The 15,889-nt window shown below is 56.7% G+C and overlaps 3 protein-coding genes across 3 annotated transcripts; 2 read left to right on the plus strand and 1 right to left on the minus strand.

The window, feature by feature from the left end:
- Positions 1 to 80: 80 nt before the first annotated feature.
- CkaCkLH20_06182 (2-oxoisovalerate dehydrogenase alpha subunit) lies at positions 81 to 1,503 on the plus strand (the record flags this gene model as incomplete). Its single annotated transcript, XM_038888899.1, has 2 exons — positions 81 to 671; positions 730 to 1,503. The coding sequence occupies 2 exons, from the start codon at positions 81 to 83 to the stop codon at positions 1,501 to 1,503; spliced, it is 1,365 nt and encodes a 454-aa protein (XP_038745700.1).
- Positions 1,504 to 3,727: 2,224 nt separating this feature from the next.
- Positions 3,728 to 9,611, plus strand: CkaCkLH20_06183 (HECT-domain-containing protein; the record flags this gene model as incomplete). The annotated part of the gene is made up of 5 exons (XM_038888900.1): positions 3,728 to 4,083; positions 4,142 to 4,242; positions 4,303 to 9,162; positions 9,214 to 9,363; positions 9,415 to 9,611. 5 exons carry the CDS (start codon positions 3,728 to 3,730, stop codon positions 9,609 to 9,611), a joined length of 5,664 nt encoding a protein of 1,887 aa, XP_038745701.1.
- An 887-nt stretch (positions 9,612 to 10,498) lies between these two features.
- On the minus strand, positions 10,499 to 14,853 carry CkaCkLH20_06184 (uncharacterized protein; the record flags this gene model as incomplete). Its single annotated transcript, XM_038888901.1, has 5 exons — positions 10,499 to 11,414; positions 11,463 to 12,598; positions 12,649 to 13,689; positions 13,765 to 14,711; positions 14,769 to 14,853. 5 exons carry the CDS (start codon positions 14,851 to 14,853, stop codon positions 10,499 to 10,501), a joined length of 4,125 nt encoding a protein of 1,374 aa, XP_038745702.1.
- Between the last annotated feature and the right edge of the window lie 1,036 nt (positions 14,854 to 15,889).

Here is a 15,889-nt window from a genome sequence, read left to right on the forward strand (position 1 = left end):
TTCCCAGATATCGTGGAATTGAGCGTCCGATTTTGTCATTGTAAGATTTTGAAAGCCAGGAATCTCGCCCGATTACCAAAATGAGGTCCTCCAGGATGCTTCGCCGTGCACCCCTACGCGGGGTCCTCCCCCGAGCCGCCAGGACGACGACGACGCCCCTGGCCGCGCCGAGCCGATCGGCGAGCAGCCTCTCGCAACGACCGAACGCGAACCACGTCTCCTTCCCGGGCGCCGTCAAGAGCGCCTTCACGAGCGCGCTCAAGTTCGAGACCCCCGAGGACTACGCCGCGGTGCCGACGTACCGGGTCGTCGACCAGGACGGCTCCATCGTGGACGAGTCGTTCACGCCGGACCTGGGGGAGGAGGAGGTCGTGAAGCTGTACAAGGACATGCTGTTCATCTCGGTCATGGACCTCATCATGTTCGACGCCCAGCGCCAGGGCCGGCTGAGCTTCTACATGGTCTCGGCGGGCGAGGAGGCGCTGAGCGTGGGCTCGGCGAGCGTGCTCTCGCCCGAGGACGTCATCTTCTGCCAGTACCGCGAGCAGGGCGTCTTCAAGCAGCGCGGCTTCACGACGGCGGACTTTATGAACCAGCTGTTTGCCAACAGCAAGGACCCCGGCAGGGGGAGGAACATGCCGGTGCACTACGGCAGCAAGGAGCTGAACATTGTGGGTTTCCTCTTTTGATTTGAGTATGGACGTCTTGGGCTAACAGGACGCTTCACAGCATACTATCTCATCACCGCTGGCGACACAGCTGCCGCAAGCTTCAGGAGCGGCGTATGCTCTGAAGATGCATAGGATGCAGGATGAGTCGATACCACCGAGAGTCGTGGCTGCGTATTTCGGTGAGGGTGCGGCGAGCGAAGGCGACTTCCACGCGGCTCTCAATATCGCAGCCACGAGGTCATGCCCCGTGATTTTTATCTGCCGAAACAACGGCTACGCCATTTCGACACCGACGCTGGAGCAGTACAGAGGAGACGGCATCGCCAGTCGCGGTCTCGGCTACGGCATCGACACCATCCGTGTGGACGGCAACGATATCTGGGCTGTCCGAGAGGCCACCAAGCGAGCACGCGAGATGGCGCTCGAGAACGGGGGCAAGCCCGTCCTGATCGAGGCCATGACTTACCGTGTGAGCCACCATAGCACGTCGGACGATTCTTTTGCGTACCGCGCCAGGGTGGAAGTCGAAGACTGGAAGAGGAGGGACAACCCGATCACGCGGTTGCGCAAGTACATGGAGGCCAAAGGGATGTGGGACGAGACCAAAGAGAAGGAATGCCGAGACTCGACAAGACGTGAAATCCTCAAGGCGTTCAAGGAGGCCGAGATGGGCAAGAAGCCGCCCATCCGCGCCATGTTCGAGGATGTCTATGAGGAGTTGACACCGGACCTGAAGCAGCAGATGGCGCAGCTACGGGAGCACCTCGACAAGTATCCGGACGAGTACGATTTCAATGAATTCGAGGGGGGCAAGGATAGCCTGAAGGCGTAGACCAGGCCGTCTCCGTTGTCGCATGCGTATAGTAATACTGCTTAGAAAAAGATACGGAGTTGTCGGTACTTCAGAGATAGCCTAGGTTCCAGAAAACAAGCGATGTTTGACAAAGATTTCTGACCAAATTCCCGTGAGGTGTTTTTTCCCCCGTTGCTTAGAAATTCCATCCCCAAGTCGGATGGCGTAACAGGAGTCATTAATTCCGACTCTCCACCACGCTTGAATCAGCTCCGTCAAGATCTGGGGCTCTAAGCGCAAATGTGGAGACGAGAACGGAGACAGGGTCCCGTAATGACATGGCGCTTTGCGGTGCTGTCCCACGCCTGCGTAGCGCAAGATTAGGCATGATGGCCACTGTCGTCCAGGGCGTGCCAACACACTTCCACCAGCGGCATCGGCCTGCCAGGTGCTGTACGGTCGGACGCTGGGGCGCTGTCAGGTGGCCAAATGGCTTTGAGGGAAGTGAACCGAGCAGCAGATAGACAGAATGCGGCACGTCCCTGATTGGCGCCCTCTTGGACGGGACCCAAACGGTGGGCGTGACAGTCGGAGACGGTATCATGACATAAGGCGTTGTTGGAGCCAAGGACCCAAGGCCCTTTACCGCAGGGATACCCCTTGGACTGTTGGGAGTGGTGCTCCCGCGGGCCCAGTCGACTGTCGCTGCTTGGAGGGAAACGGGTTGGTCCAGGACTCCAGCAATATCAGAGCCGCGTGTTGGTGCGTGTTTGGAGCGATGAAGGTGCTTGCTGTGCCTTGTTAGCGGAGAAGTATTGTGTGAGTTGATACGGACCTGGATAGAGAGTGTGTGGTGTGTCGGCCGGCCACGGCCATCCATCAGTCATTCCATCAGTGTGTGTGTGTGTGGTCCGGCTCCCAGTCAGGCCAGTCACTCACCTCTCCCTCCATGCTGCTTTTAGTTCTGCCGTAACTTCGACCGAGCACCGTAACCTTTTCGTTATTCAGGCCTTTTTTTTTCGACGACGACACACGACGACACCGACAACATCGCCGACGATAACGACCGCAGAAAGCACACTCGACTGCCGATGATTTCCCACCACCGAAAGAAGCTCCTTTTGACCAGTTGATTTGGTCGACATTCTCGCTTCTCGCTGGCCACGTCCCATTCACCGGGCGGTCACGCTCCCACCAAGAACGATCCGATAGCATCAATACACCGCTCTGCCAATCGTCAGCACCGCTCCGAGCTGCCCTGCCTCATGGCGTAATCCATGGCAGAACGAATCGCCTCTGCAAACCCGCGCTCCAGATCGGTAGTCGACCACGATCCCCCCGCGCGCCTCCCGTCCACGCCGACGATATCGTCCTCAGGGTCGGGCTCGCCCGCCTTAGCTACGACCTCGCCTTCCCACCGGTAGGTAACTGCGTTTCCCCTGCTTGCCGGTCTTTTCGGTCCCCTTACACTGTTTTGTGCGTTGCGAGAGACAGAGGAGAGGAAGAGAGATTATAAAGAGCGAGAAGAAGAAAAAAAACATACGAGAGAGGAGAAATCGAGGAAAGAGCACATCGAGAAGGAGCAAAGCAGAAGCACCGCCGTTGGTAGCAGGAACGTCCACCTGTCTTGGGGGCAGTCGACGGTCGCCTTTCTGCCTCCGTCTACAACTTCCATGCCTCCCGCCTTCCCATCTGCATCGCCTTATTCCTCAGAAACAAAATCGTTGGAGATCATCTCTGCCTCAGGATCTGGCGTACCTGGCTCCCCTCAAAAGGTACCATCTTAGGTACCCGACCGGTTGGATGTCGAGCTTAAGCGGGTCGCCTACCGTACGCCTCTGCTAGGCACCGCAACGCACCTTCTCTACCTCAGAAAAAAAAAAGAGAGAGAGAGGCCTACTTCCCAACATTGAAACACGCCTGCATCGCGCCTCTCTGCAACCCGCACCGCCGACTCTTGATCCTCTACTCGACCATCTATCTCTCTCGTCTCCTCGATACCTCTTCCGCTCCTTCACCCCTCTGGCCTGCTTGCATCATCTCCAGATCGCGGCCATCGACCCCTCTCTGTCTCTCCCCGGCCCATCAATCCACACATACCTTACACTGTACACCCGCACCCACTCGCACCCACACATCTGACCCTGGCTGGAGACATAGATGGCTGGCGGCATCCTGGATTGCCAACTGACTCTCCCGACTTGATTTGATTTTCGTTCTTCTGTTTTTTCTGTCGGCAATGCCTCGCAAAACCCAGTCACTCATGTCTCCTAGAATAACAAGATCTTCTGCCCGGCAAGCAGCTAGTCTCGCAGCTTCATCGACACAATCCGCTGCCGGCGCCGATCCCGCCGCGAACGCCCCTGCACCCGCACCCGCGAGCTCCAGTCCTCAGAACCCTACCGCTACCGCCTCTGCGTCACGGAAGCGAAAGGCTCCAGCTCAACCACCCAGCCCTACTCCGGGAACCCAGCAGTCGTCGACCGCCTCAACGAGACGATCGAAGCGCCAGAAAGTCGCTGATCCCGCTCCGGCACCTCAACTTCCTACCCAAACGCCGCCTGCACCTCTACGTCCCAAGAGAAAAGGCAAAGCTTCTGCAGCCATGTCCAGCCCAGAGTAAGAAGCACATGCTCAATTCCCCTTCTAGTCACATCACGCTGACCCTATTCAATAGCACCCCTGCAGCTGCTGCAAACACATCAGAGAACAATGCTCCTTCCGGATCCTCTAGCCGCAAATCGAGCAGAAGCAAGAGGACTGCCCCCAGTGCTACAGGTAACCCCAAGACAAACGGCCATGGGCTCGTGGCCTGTCGTACTAACCCGACCGCTCCAGATCCGTCTGCCAACACATCCAGCTCTTCTCGTCGGACGAAACGAAACGCCGCAAACAACGCTGATCAAGATACTCCCATGACCGGCACAGAGGAAGCAGAGAAGGGGGCAATCCCGCCTCCGCCGCCACCTCCCCCTCCCGAGCATCACGACGACGATGATAGTGACGAGAACGACGACGATGACGACGGTCGGAGATACGATGATGACGATGATGACCCCTTCGGTGGGTTTGGCGGCCCCGGAGGCCCTGGAGGACTGTCCAGCACACTGCGGGCACTCACGGGCATGATGTCAGGCATCTCGTCTAGGTTGCGCGAGCTTCTGATCAACCTTCGGCAAAAGGACGACCCTTCTATCCAGCTGATCGCTTTGCAAGAACTGTCCGAGATTTTGCTGGTATCAAACGAAGACAACCTGACTGGCCACTTCTCTCCCGACTCGTTTGTCAAGGAACTTGTGATCCTCATGCAGCCTAACGAGATCACCGGCGAGGAGAACCCGGAGATCATGCTTCTCGCGTGCCGGTGCTTGGCGAATCTGATGGAGGCCCTTCCCAGCAGCGTCGCCAACGTCGTCTACGGCGGTGCTGTGCCGGTTCTTTGCCAAAAGCTCTTGGAGATCTCCTTCATCGACCTTGCCGAGCAAGCTCTGAGCACGTTGGAGAAGATTTCTGCCGAGTATCCTTCCAGCATCGTCAGGGAGGGCGGCCTTACGGCCTGCTTGTCATACCTAGACTTCTTTGCTACCAGCACACAAAGGACGGCCGTGACAACAGCGGCGAACTGTTGTCGAAACATTCCCGAGGACTCATTTCCCGTCATCAAAGACGTTATGCCCACCCTTCTCAACGTCCTGGGTAGCAGTGACCAGCGCGTGGTCGAGCAGGCCTCTATTTGCGTCTCGGGAATCGTCGAGAGCTTCAAGTACCAATCAGCAAAGCTGGAGGAGCTCGTCAGCGTGGATCTCTTGAAGGCTGTCCTGCGGCTGCTCGTACCAGGCACGACCAACCTCATTGGACCTAACATCCACACCCAGTTCCTCCGAGTTCTGGCGTTCACAGCCCGTGCCAGTCCCCAACTTTCGGCGGAGCTATTCAAGCTAAATGTCGTCGAGACGCTCTATCAGATTCTCACCGGCGTTTCTCCGCCCAGTGGGACGGACGACGTCGCCTCTAAGCTTGACAGTGTTGTTATCATGCAAGCACTGATTCATCGCCCAAGAGAGCAGATCATTGAGACTTTGAACGTCATTTGCGAGCTTCTCCCCAGTCTTCCTCGCAACGCGGACCCTTCATACGGCGACTTTGTCGAGATGAACGCGACCGAGCCCATCACTCCTGCCTCGACCACCCCCGGAAGGGCGCGCAAGTCGCCAAACGACAAGCGTATTGAGCTGTTGGACGGGTGCAAAGCCGAGGTCCGCCGTTTTGCCCTGATCTTGTTCCCGACCTTGACGGACGCCTTCTCAAGCACCGTCAACCTCAACGTCCGGCAAAAGGTCCTCACGGCGCAGTTGAAGATGCTCTCAAACCTGGATGAAGGTATCCTGGGAGAATCCTTGAAGACTGTCCCCTACGCCTCTTTCCTCGCCTCGATTCTCTCGCAGCAGGATCACCCTTCTCTCGTGATGTTGGCGCTGCAGGCTACTGAGCTTCTTCTGAGCCGCCTGGATGACGTATACCGCTACCAGCTTTACCGCGAGGGTGTCATTTCAGAAATCACCAAGCTTGCTGCCGAGGAGCAAACGCCGCCACCCGCCCCCGAGGCAAACGAGCCGCAAGAAGCCAACACCGCGGATCGACAGGCATCGGCAGAGCCTGGAGATCAGTCATCAGACAACGAAGAGTCGGAAGACGAAGAGGAGCACGAAGAGTCTGACGATGACGAGAACGACGAGGATCATGAAAACGAGCCTCACCCTGACGATATTTCAGGGTCGCCCGTTAGCTCAAGAGGATCTACCATGTCCCTTGACGGGCCCCCTCAGCACTTCCTGTCCGATATTCAGTCCATGCGCTCTCGAATCCGCGAGGTGGCGAAGAAGTTCTTGGAGAACCACGAGACCGAGAAGCATGGTAAGACCATGAAGAAGAAGGCCGCCAAGATTCTTTCCAACCTTTCGGACCTTGCGGAAGAAATCGAAGCCTTCTACCTCCACAGAACCGCAAGCAATCTCGCACCTGAGAATGGTGTGGAGCTGTTCAAGAGGCTGGCATCGTCTTTTGACGCCGATGTCCTTGAGAGCGTCACGAGTGCAGAGCTTTTGGCATCTGGCCTCGTACGAGTTCTGTTGGACGTGTTCAGCAACCCTGACGAGGAACTGGCTCGATCGGCACAGTCTGCTTTCCTGCAAGTCTTCATGGGATACACAGTCAAGTCCAAGCCCAAGACTGCCACCGCTGACTCTCCAGCGACTCCCTTCAGTGTGATGGTCCACAAGCTTCAAGACCTGCTCAGTAGGTCTGAGCACTTCGAAGTCATCACAGTTCACCAAAACACATTTGACGGTAACCGCAGCAGTGCGGCTTCCATGCTTGCGAAGCAGATAAGGCTAAGACTGGTAGCGGATGATGAGTCGGAAATCCCGAGGTCTTATCGTAACATCATGGTGTCGATTCACGCAATAGCAACGTTCAAGTCCCTTGATGATTACTTACGCCCAAGGATCAGCTTGTCAGAGAGGCCACGCGGTTCTAGGCGAGCTGACAACCTCTCCAGAGCCCTTGCCTCGCTTGCTGGCTCTGCTGGGTTGCCCCTGAGCCATGCTGCCGCAAGACTTGCCGAACGCGCCTCAGCTGCTTCTGGGTCGAGCCCCATTCCCCCTCCACCCAGCGCTCCCACGCCTGGTGGTTCGCGGTCCCTGCGCAAGACGAAGACCAAGTCAACACCGCAGTCGGACGCCGCAGCCACTCCTGATACCTCTTCGAGCACCAGAGACAAGGGTGTGTTGCGCAGATCGACGCGTCGAAGCGCCGGTGCCCCTGCAGATAGCCCGGCTCCCTCGAGACCGCCTCCGGAGGAAGACGACGACCTGCAGAACGCACTCGAGTGTGCAGACGAGAAGCAATTGTCCGACGACGAAGAGATTGGCGGCAGCAGTGCTCTCGACGCTATTGTTGGTGATCTGGATGAGGATATGGGCGAGTCGCCTGGTCCTGAGCCTGGCGCTGTCAATATGGAGATCGCGGCCGGTGGAAAGGTTACCGCACGCAAGGACGATGGTACTAGAGTTCCAACGCCATCTCAAAGCGCCCTTCCCACTCGGTCCAGTGGTCTTCCGGCCCCGCCGTCGCAAGAAACTCCGACGCCGTCGGCTCCCTCTCGAGCCATGTCATACGCCGCTGCTATCCAGGCTGTGCCGCAAGACTGGCACATCGAGTTCACCCTCGACGGTAAGGTGATCCCTAGTGAGACTACCATCTATCGCGCGGTTCACACCATGGCTTCGAACTCCGACGAGCACCTTAGCCGCAGCGTGTGGTCTGCTGTTCATCCCATCAAGTTCCGCCGTGCCCCAGGACCTCCTCCTGCGGAGACCTTGTCCTTCAGTCCCAACACTGAGTCGAGTAACGAGGAGAGCGGCGACGGAAACGTCCCCGCGTCTCTGGCGAAGCATCCATCTACTGCCTCGATTCTTCGTCTACTCAACATTCTTCACGACTTGAACGCCAACATTGAAGACGTCATGGTCGAGAACAGTGAGAAGGACGCCGTTCGACTGAATGTCGAGCCCCTGTCTCAGTTCGTCAACACAAAGCTCACTGCCAAGCTGAACAGACAACTGGAGGAGCCGCTCATTGTGGCAAGCAATTGCATTCCCAGTTGGGTGGAGGATCTGGCGAGGTTATACCCCTTCCTCTTCCCCTTTGAGACGAGACACTTGTTCCTGCAATCAACCTCATTCGGGTATGCTCGCTCCATGACGCGCTGGCAAAACGCATCGGCAGACGATTCCAGACGCGACCGTAGGGATCACGACCGTCCTTTCTTAGGCCGACTTCAACGCCAGAAGGTCCGCATCTCCAGGTCTAAGATTTTGGAGTCTGCGTTGAAGGTGATGGAGCTTTATGGGGCTTCGCAGAGTATTCTCGAAGTCGAGTACTTTGAAGAGGTCGGCACTGGCCTGGGTCCTACTCTGGAGTTCTACTCGACTGTCTCCAAGGAGTTCGCCAAGAAGAAGCTCAAGCTCTGGAGAGAGATGGACTCGAACGACTCGGAAGAGTACATCTCTGGCGCAAGTGGGCTCTTCCCTCGACCGCTTAGCGACGACGATTCATCCTCCCCCAATGGCGAACGCATTCTGCAGCTGTTCAAGACGCTCGGCAAGTTCGTCGCTCGGTCCATGATTGACTCCCGTATCATCGACTTGAACTTCAACCCCATCTTCTTCCGCATTGGAGACAGCTCATTTGCACCCGGCGTGAAGCCTTCTCTTGGTGCCGTTAAGGTCGTCGACCCCGGTTTGGCTCGATCTCTGAAGACTATCAAGAAGTTCGCCTTGGCCAAGAAGGAGATCGACGAAGATCCCTCTCGCACGGCCGCGCAAAAGGTGGCGGACACTGAAGACATCACTATAGATGGTGTCAAGTTGGATGACCTTTGCCTGGATTTCACCCTTCCAGGACACCCCGAAATCGAGCTCACACCTAATGGCGCCCAATCGCGCGTCACCATCGACAACGTGGATTCGTACCTCGAGCGCGTGGTTGACATGACCTTGGGAGCTGGCGTGCGCCGACAAGTCGATGCCTTCCGGACTGGCTTCTCCCAAGTCTTCCCTTACTCGGCCTTGAGCGCATTCACCCCTGACGAACTCGTCACCTTGTTCGGTAGAGTCGAAGAAGACTGGTCCCTTGAAAGTAAGTTGACCACATCATCTCCTCCCGAGCAGTTACTGACCCCCGTTGCAGCTCTCATGGACTCGATCAAGGCAGACCACGGCTACAATATGGACAGCAGGAGCGTCAAGAACCTGCTCCAGACGATGAGCGAGTTGACTCCTGCTGAGCGCCGCGACTTCTTGCAATTCACGACTGGTAGCCCCAAGCTCCCGATTGGGGGTAAGTCGGCTGCTGTCCCATTTCCACGCAATGATGCTAACTTTGATGTAGGCTTCAAGAGCTTGACGCCCATGTTCACGGTTGTCTGCAAGCCCAGCGAGGCCCCATACACATCTGACGACTACCTCCCCAGCGTCATGACCTGTGTGAACTACCTCAAATTGCCCGATTACACCACCATCGACATCATGCGCAAGCAACTCTCCACAGCAATCAAGGAGGGACAGGGAGCGTTCCATCTATCTTAAAAGAACGTTTCTATAGTCGGCCGGGTGTACGAAATAGCGGTACCAAACAAAAATAAAAAAGACGAAAGGCGAATGCCCATAGCGGTATCGCAGCAGACGAGATCTAGCTGCGATGGATTAGTATGGATTACGCGATTAGCGATGCGGTTATCAAGGCTAGAGGGAGAGGCATCCCATCTGCGTCTGATCATAGTATTCTTTTCACAAACACACAAAGACATTCGGGATGGGAACGGCCTGGTACGGAGAACACCAGCGAGGCGGGATGGAGGGTGAGGGCACAGGAAGAAACCCCACCCAACTTTGCATGACAGGGTTGTTAAGGCGTCAGAGCTTCCATTTCCGAGTCGGCCTCCACGCTCTGGCCTCGAGGCATTTCTTTCTGCATGTTCAGCACTTCTGTCTCCTGGGCCGACGCTTTGGTTCAGATCGGGCTCCAAGCAGAGCTTCAATGGGTCATTTTTCGTAATTAGAATGTCAATTGATTGGTATGAGCGAATCATCTACGCTTGTGCTTGCGGTAAAAGACGTGATGAGTAGGTGCCGTCACTCGGTATCTCCAACGGCACAGATGCCATCGTGAATGCGTAACAAAAGTCTCATTTCATCACAGGATCTTTCTCGTCCCTACTTGACGCATCAAAATGCCCTGGGTACCGGAACCTCGGTCTCGCCGCCCTCCCCGCCTATAAAAACACAAAAAACAGACAAAATCATCTGCCCTCCCTCCCTTCCCTTCCTCCAGTAGGAGCCAGGACAGTCAGTGCCTGACTTGAGCAAAACAATGCAAAAGGGGTAATCCGTCAAACACACACAAAACATCTCTGTTGGCCGGGCGGGCTGCCGTCACGCGTTCGTCCGAGGAAATATTAAAACGGCTTCGTTGCCTAGCGGAAGCTGGACTTAACCTCGACGCGCGGCCACTCGAAGACGACGTCGCCGCCGTAGACGTCCGAGGTGATGCGGCTGATGCGCAGCTCGACCTCGCCGTAGAAGCGTTCGCACTCGCGGAGCACCTTGTTCACCAGCTTCTGGCTGAGAGCAGGGTCGTCCGCGTCGCCAAAGTGCTTGTCGACGCGCTTGCGGAGCGTCTCGATGCCCTTGCGGACCTCGCGCGCGTCGTACGTCGACAGCACCTTGTTGAAGGTCGATCTCGAGTTGGAGGGCTGCGCGGCGATGCTGGAGCCGGCCTTGCCCGACTGCAGCTGGCCCTCGATGTTCTCAATGTACTCGAGGAGCTTGCCGAGAGGGCGGCGCATAACCGCGTTCAGGTACAAGCCCATGTGCTCGTTGAGCTCGTTCGTGGCCGCCTGGCGCCAGTCCTCGAGCACCTCGAGGCCGTGGGTGTTCACTTCCTCGAGGAAGTGGTTCATGTTCTCAATGAGCAGGATGTGGAAGTTGAGTGCCTCCTTGTCCTCCGGGTCCGCGCCAGCAGCACCAACGCTGACTGCCGGGTTCTCGCGGGCGATAATCTTGAGGGAGTCGAACATGGACTTGAGGATACGATCGTACTCGCGGTCGACCGTCCTACGCACACCAAGGTTCGGGTCGATGCCCGTGAGGATGTTCTCCACCGCATTGGAGAAGTGAGGGAAGACGCGGATGAAGGAGATGACTCCCTTGCGCTTGTTGATCTTGACCTTTGTCTCCTCGATGGCTGAGATTTGGAGGTCGACGAATTTCTTAAACTGACTCTCCAGTGCGCCGTGAAGCTTCTGCAAAAGTGTGTTGAGGAAGTCCTGGTTTGACTGTTGGATGTCAACGAGACTACGCTCGATGACAGCCAGAACACCAGCACCTTGCCTGGAAGTCGTTAGTACGTCGTCTTCCTGTTGGAACGAGTAGACTTACAAAGCATCTGCCTGAAGAACCCATTGCACAAGGTTCCCAAGCTCGCGCTCCAGAAAAGAGAAGATCACTTCCATTGCCTTGGTCACTCTTCGAGCAAGGTCACGGTCGGGCTCCATCATACGATGCCGCCGCAAATCGCCTCCTCTGCGCTCCCTCGGTCTGGTGGCTGCCACGAGATCGGGGAAATCGGACTGCTCCATTGTTGTGGCGTGGAAAAAGTCGACAATGAAGTTCTGCTCCATTTCTACCAAGGGCAAAAGGTCGTCCATAATGCTGCCGAATACCTCATAGGGCAGGCTGCGGCTTTCTGCTGCTTCCTTGAGGTTCGACCTGCTGCTACTGTCGATGGGCGAACGCAGACTCTTGGCCAAAGTCTGACTTCGCTTGACTGTAAGCTTCCTGACCGTCGTCGCTCGGCCTTCCTGCTGCTTCTCGACTTCATACGTGAATAGGAGCTGCTCAGTCTCTTCCGTGCTCATCTTGCGAGCGTTGCGCTTCCACGCCTCCAGAACCTGGCGGAATTCGTTCTTGTACACGGGATAGCTCTTGTCCTGGTAGACTTGAATCATGCGATCCCAGTTCTTAGGGTCCACATCCTTGGCGTACTTGATCAGTGGGCTGTACTTCCAAAGCATGTCACGACCTGCGTCGTGGTGACGCGAGTCCACCTTCCTCGACAACGCCTCGCTGAGCGCTCTGTTCGTTTCGTTATAGGCATCATCAAACTGCCGAGCCATGTACTCGACCAGGCGTCTCAGGAACATGTTGCTTTCTTGGCGATACATTTCCTTCTTTTCTTGAACGATTCGCATCTTGCCGTAGTCAGTGTTCTCAAGACCGACTGCTTGGTCGACGCTTTCGCCATCGATTTCTTCGCTCTTTCTCGACTCGCCACCAAGTAGTGAGGGGTCAATCTTGCTCATGGCCTTGTACAACGTCACAAGCGACATTTCAATGTCTTCGAGACCTCCCACGTCCTCCAGTGGTGCCGCTCGCAAAGCATTGAGATCCGCCGAGGTGATAGTGGTTGTCTCCAAAAGAGATTCGAGCTCTTTCTTGAGCAGCTTCTGATTAGCGGTCTGGACTTGCAGACCTTGACCTTGGGCCTCAATGTATGCGATATCGTCGGACAGGGTCTACACTGCATTAGTGGGTGTTGACGAATCAGTGACGATACATCGCTTACCGAGAGCTCGACGCTGTACAGCGTCAGCAGGTTCTCCATCTCCTCACATTCGGAAACGGCGAGATCAATGCCACGCTTGATCGCTTCTACGCGGTCGTCTTCTTCCTGGAATCGAGCAACCCAGCCGCCCGCCTGAGCCTTGTTGAGTTCACGTTCAAGGTCCGTCTTCATCTCGTCGACATTGCGAGATCTCATCTTGTCACCAGGGACCCAACCAAAGTAGTCGAGCCATTTCGTGAATTCCATGCTCCTCTTGTCCAGAACCGAGGGATCCACACCGAGAGAGGCCAGGTACTTGGCGTCATTACCGACCACAAGTGACTTGCGAGCCTCTTCCTTGGCTGCTGATTCCTCGGGTTTCTTGACCTCCTTGACAGAGGGCTGCAGACTAGTTGGGCGACTAGAGTTGGGCACTGTAACCTTAACCTCCGGTACGCCCGATACTCGCTTGGGCGGTTCTGTCGGTGCAGGAGCAGCTTCCGGAGTGGGCTCTGGTGTCGTCTCCTTGGGACCATCAGAGGACGTAGGGCGAGGCGGAGGACGGAACACTGTGGTAATTCCTTCAGCTGGCTCTGCGCTCTTGTTCGCGGCCATGCGCAGTCTCTCGCCCGCACCGCCAGCTCGAGGCTTGAAAGCAGCAGCAGCAGAGGCAGCCTTCCAAAGCACGCCAGCCAGGTCGCCCTTGGACTTCTTCGACTTGATCATGGGGCCAAGGCCGGGTCTCACCTCTTCCTCGGGCACATCCGGTACAGGAGGGGTGGCTTCAGGGGCCGGAGGTTCGGGCGGCTCGATAGGGGACTCTGCAACCAAGGGTTCCGGCTCGGGGATCGGAGCTGGGGCCGGGGGCGGTGCGATAGGAGAAACGGGCGCCGGAGGAACGGGAATTTCAGGTGGCGGCGACACCATCGGAGGGAGCCTTGTCGGTGTAGCGCCATTTCGGGTCGGGGTCCTGAGTGCTGGTGGTACATCGACCGGTCCAAGGTCTCCGCCGGGAGTGAGAGGGGTAACCGGTCTGTCCTTGTAGGATCCAGCGTCGGATCGCTGCGATACTGAATTTTTCCTTGCTGTGCTTCTCGGCGGAGGGGCCACCTGATCTCGTCGCATTCCTGGGCTTACCAAGGGCGCGGGAACCAAGTCTCGGTCGGAACTGCCCTGCCGCGCCGGGTCCATCGGGGGCCTCCTCCTTTCGGGGGGAGGCTCTCTGCTCTCTGGGCGCTGCGGCGGGGGTATAGGAATCGGCTCAGGTGTGTTGTCGCCGAATCTGCCAAAGCCACCCGGTCCCGGCATGCCGTTCCTCGAGCGGGGTGGTACACTGCCTGTATCGTCGCTCCTCCCTCCCATTGACGGGGCAAAAGACTCCTGGCTCTTGTTACCGAAGCGTCGCAGGGTGGGCGGTTCTGGCTGCGACAAAGACGAGTTCAGGCTTCCCACAGGAGAGTTGGTACCGTTGATGGGCGGCGGGCCATTGAGGGGTGGCGGCCGGCGAGGACCCGGCGGTCCTGGCGAGGGAGTGCCGTAGTTCGAGGGTGCATTCGCAGTATTCAGAGTGTTGATGGTGTCCGGTGTCATGGCCGGGGGTCTGAAGGGGACCTGAGCAGGCGGCGGCGGTCGTCGGTCATTTCGCAGGATCTGGGCCATTTCGGCCTGGTCGAAGCCCGACAGCTCTGGGACCTTGCCTCCCGTATACTTGCCATAGATCTTGACCAAGCTGGCGATGAAGAATTTCTTTTCCTTGTCCGATTGGGCATTCCAGAAGTAGGGTTTGCCGATGGTGACGACAAAGCCGGTGTCGCCAGCATATTCGCGTAGTGTCGGGTTGGCCGGGGGTGCTGTGAAGGACTCGATGGCTGAAAGGTCGTCGAGGTTCCATGTTTTTCCAATCGAGAAAGAGCCGTTCGCATTCTCTTTTGTCTTGTGCATGCGCACACGACCTGATTTCCTGACGGCAACAACAATGATACGGGGCTTCTCGGATTGGGGCGTTCGTGCTTCGGGGGGTGGAGGAGAGGTTGGATGGGAGGAGTACTCGGTGATTCGGATGTGGGTGATGTATGTCTCGAGCACTATCGGAGGTCAGCATCAGGGCATGGAATCGAAGGGAACTGAAAGGAGAGACGTACGCGATCCATCTACATCCTTCTTGGTGAAGCAGCTGTCGATGATGCGACGCTTTTCATCCTCGAATCGCTGCGCCCTGTTGTCCATGGCTGCTCGCTGCTCCGGGTGGGCGATCGGTGGCAGTTTGAGGGAGCTTTCATGAGGGGGTTCGTCGAGCAGAGGGGGAAAGCATGCGCATGTTTATCTCGACGTCGGACGTTGGTGTGGCGGTCGATGGGGCGCTTCGGGTTCGAAGGGGATGATTAAGTTGAAGGTTGAAGTGGGATTTCGAGGTCGTGTCGTGATGCAGGCCACAGCAGAAGGGGAGCGACGTGTGCTGTGTCTGTTCTTGGGGGAAGCTTGCTGCCAGCCTTGAGACCCGCTGAGAATTGGGGGGTGAAAGTATCTCAGTCCTGCAGGATGGGGTTTCTGTTAGTGCGGGACTAAGAAGCACAGCAGCACCTCCCGCCACTTCATCACTTGGAGGCTAATAGGAGGTGCATGTGGCTGGTCTGATGTTTTAAAGATGGTCTCTGGAATTTCACCAATTTCCATAAATTCAGACGTCTTTCTTCCCTTCTATAGCTTACGTTAACCATTCTCATCGCGAGTATCCCTAAACACTTCGGTTCCGCATCAACTCCACGATACTTGTTTGTACCTGACCCAATGCCTGTATATCTGCTACCTGACGGGAACTTGCAGCGGCCTCTGCTCCCCTGTGCCCGCCAGTCGGGTGCGTGTAGTTGGCGGTTGGGAGGGGAGGAGGGTCAAGGGCGAACCAAAATGTCATGGCGGCATGTACCGCCACCAATTGACTTCTCAGCTTTTTTCTTCCTCGCAATCGCCTGGCTCGTTCGCCTGTAATGAGCTTATCCTTATCCATTCCAACAATCTCACCATTGGCGAACGTCTTCTCACCACGGCAAGTTTCGCGCTCATAATTTGACCTCGCCTCATCAAATCACAACCACCGTCGACGACGATTCGCCCATATTCATGCTATCTCTCGCGATCTATGCACCGAACCGATATCAGACGCATCATCGGAGCAAGGTTGCCGCCAGAGAGCTCGGGCGCTCGTCGTCATGCCTCCCACTCGTCCTTGTTTCAAAGATGCCCTGTCCATGAATGAGAAAGCCCC

The sequence above is a fragment of the Colletotrichum karsti genome (genome assembly GCF_011947395.1).
Source record: "Colletotrichum karsti strain CkLH20 chromosome Unknown Scaffold18, whole genome shotgun sequence".
NCBI lineage: Eukaryota > Fungi > Ascomycota > Sordariomycetes > Glomerellales > Glomerellaceae > Colletotrichum > Colletotrichum karsti.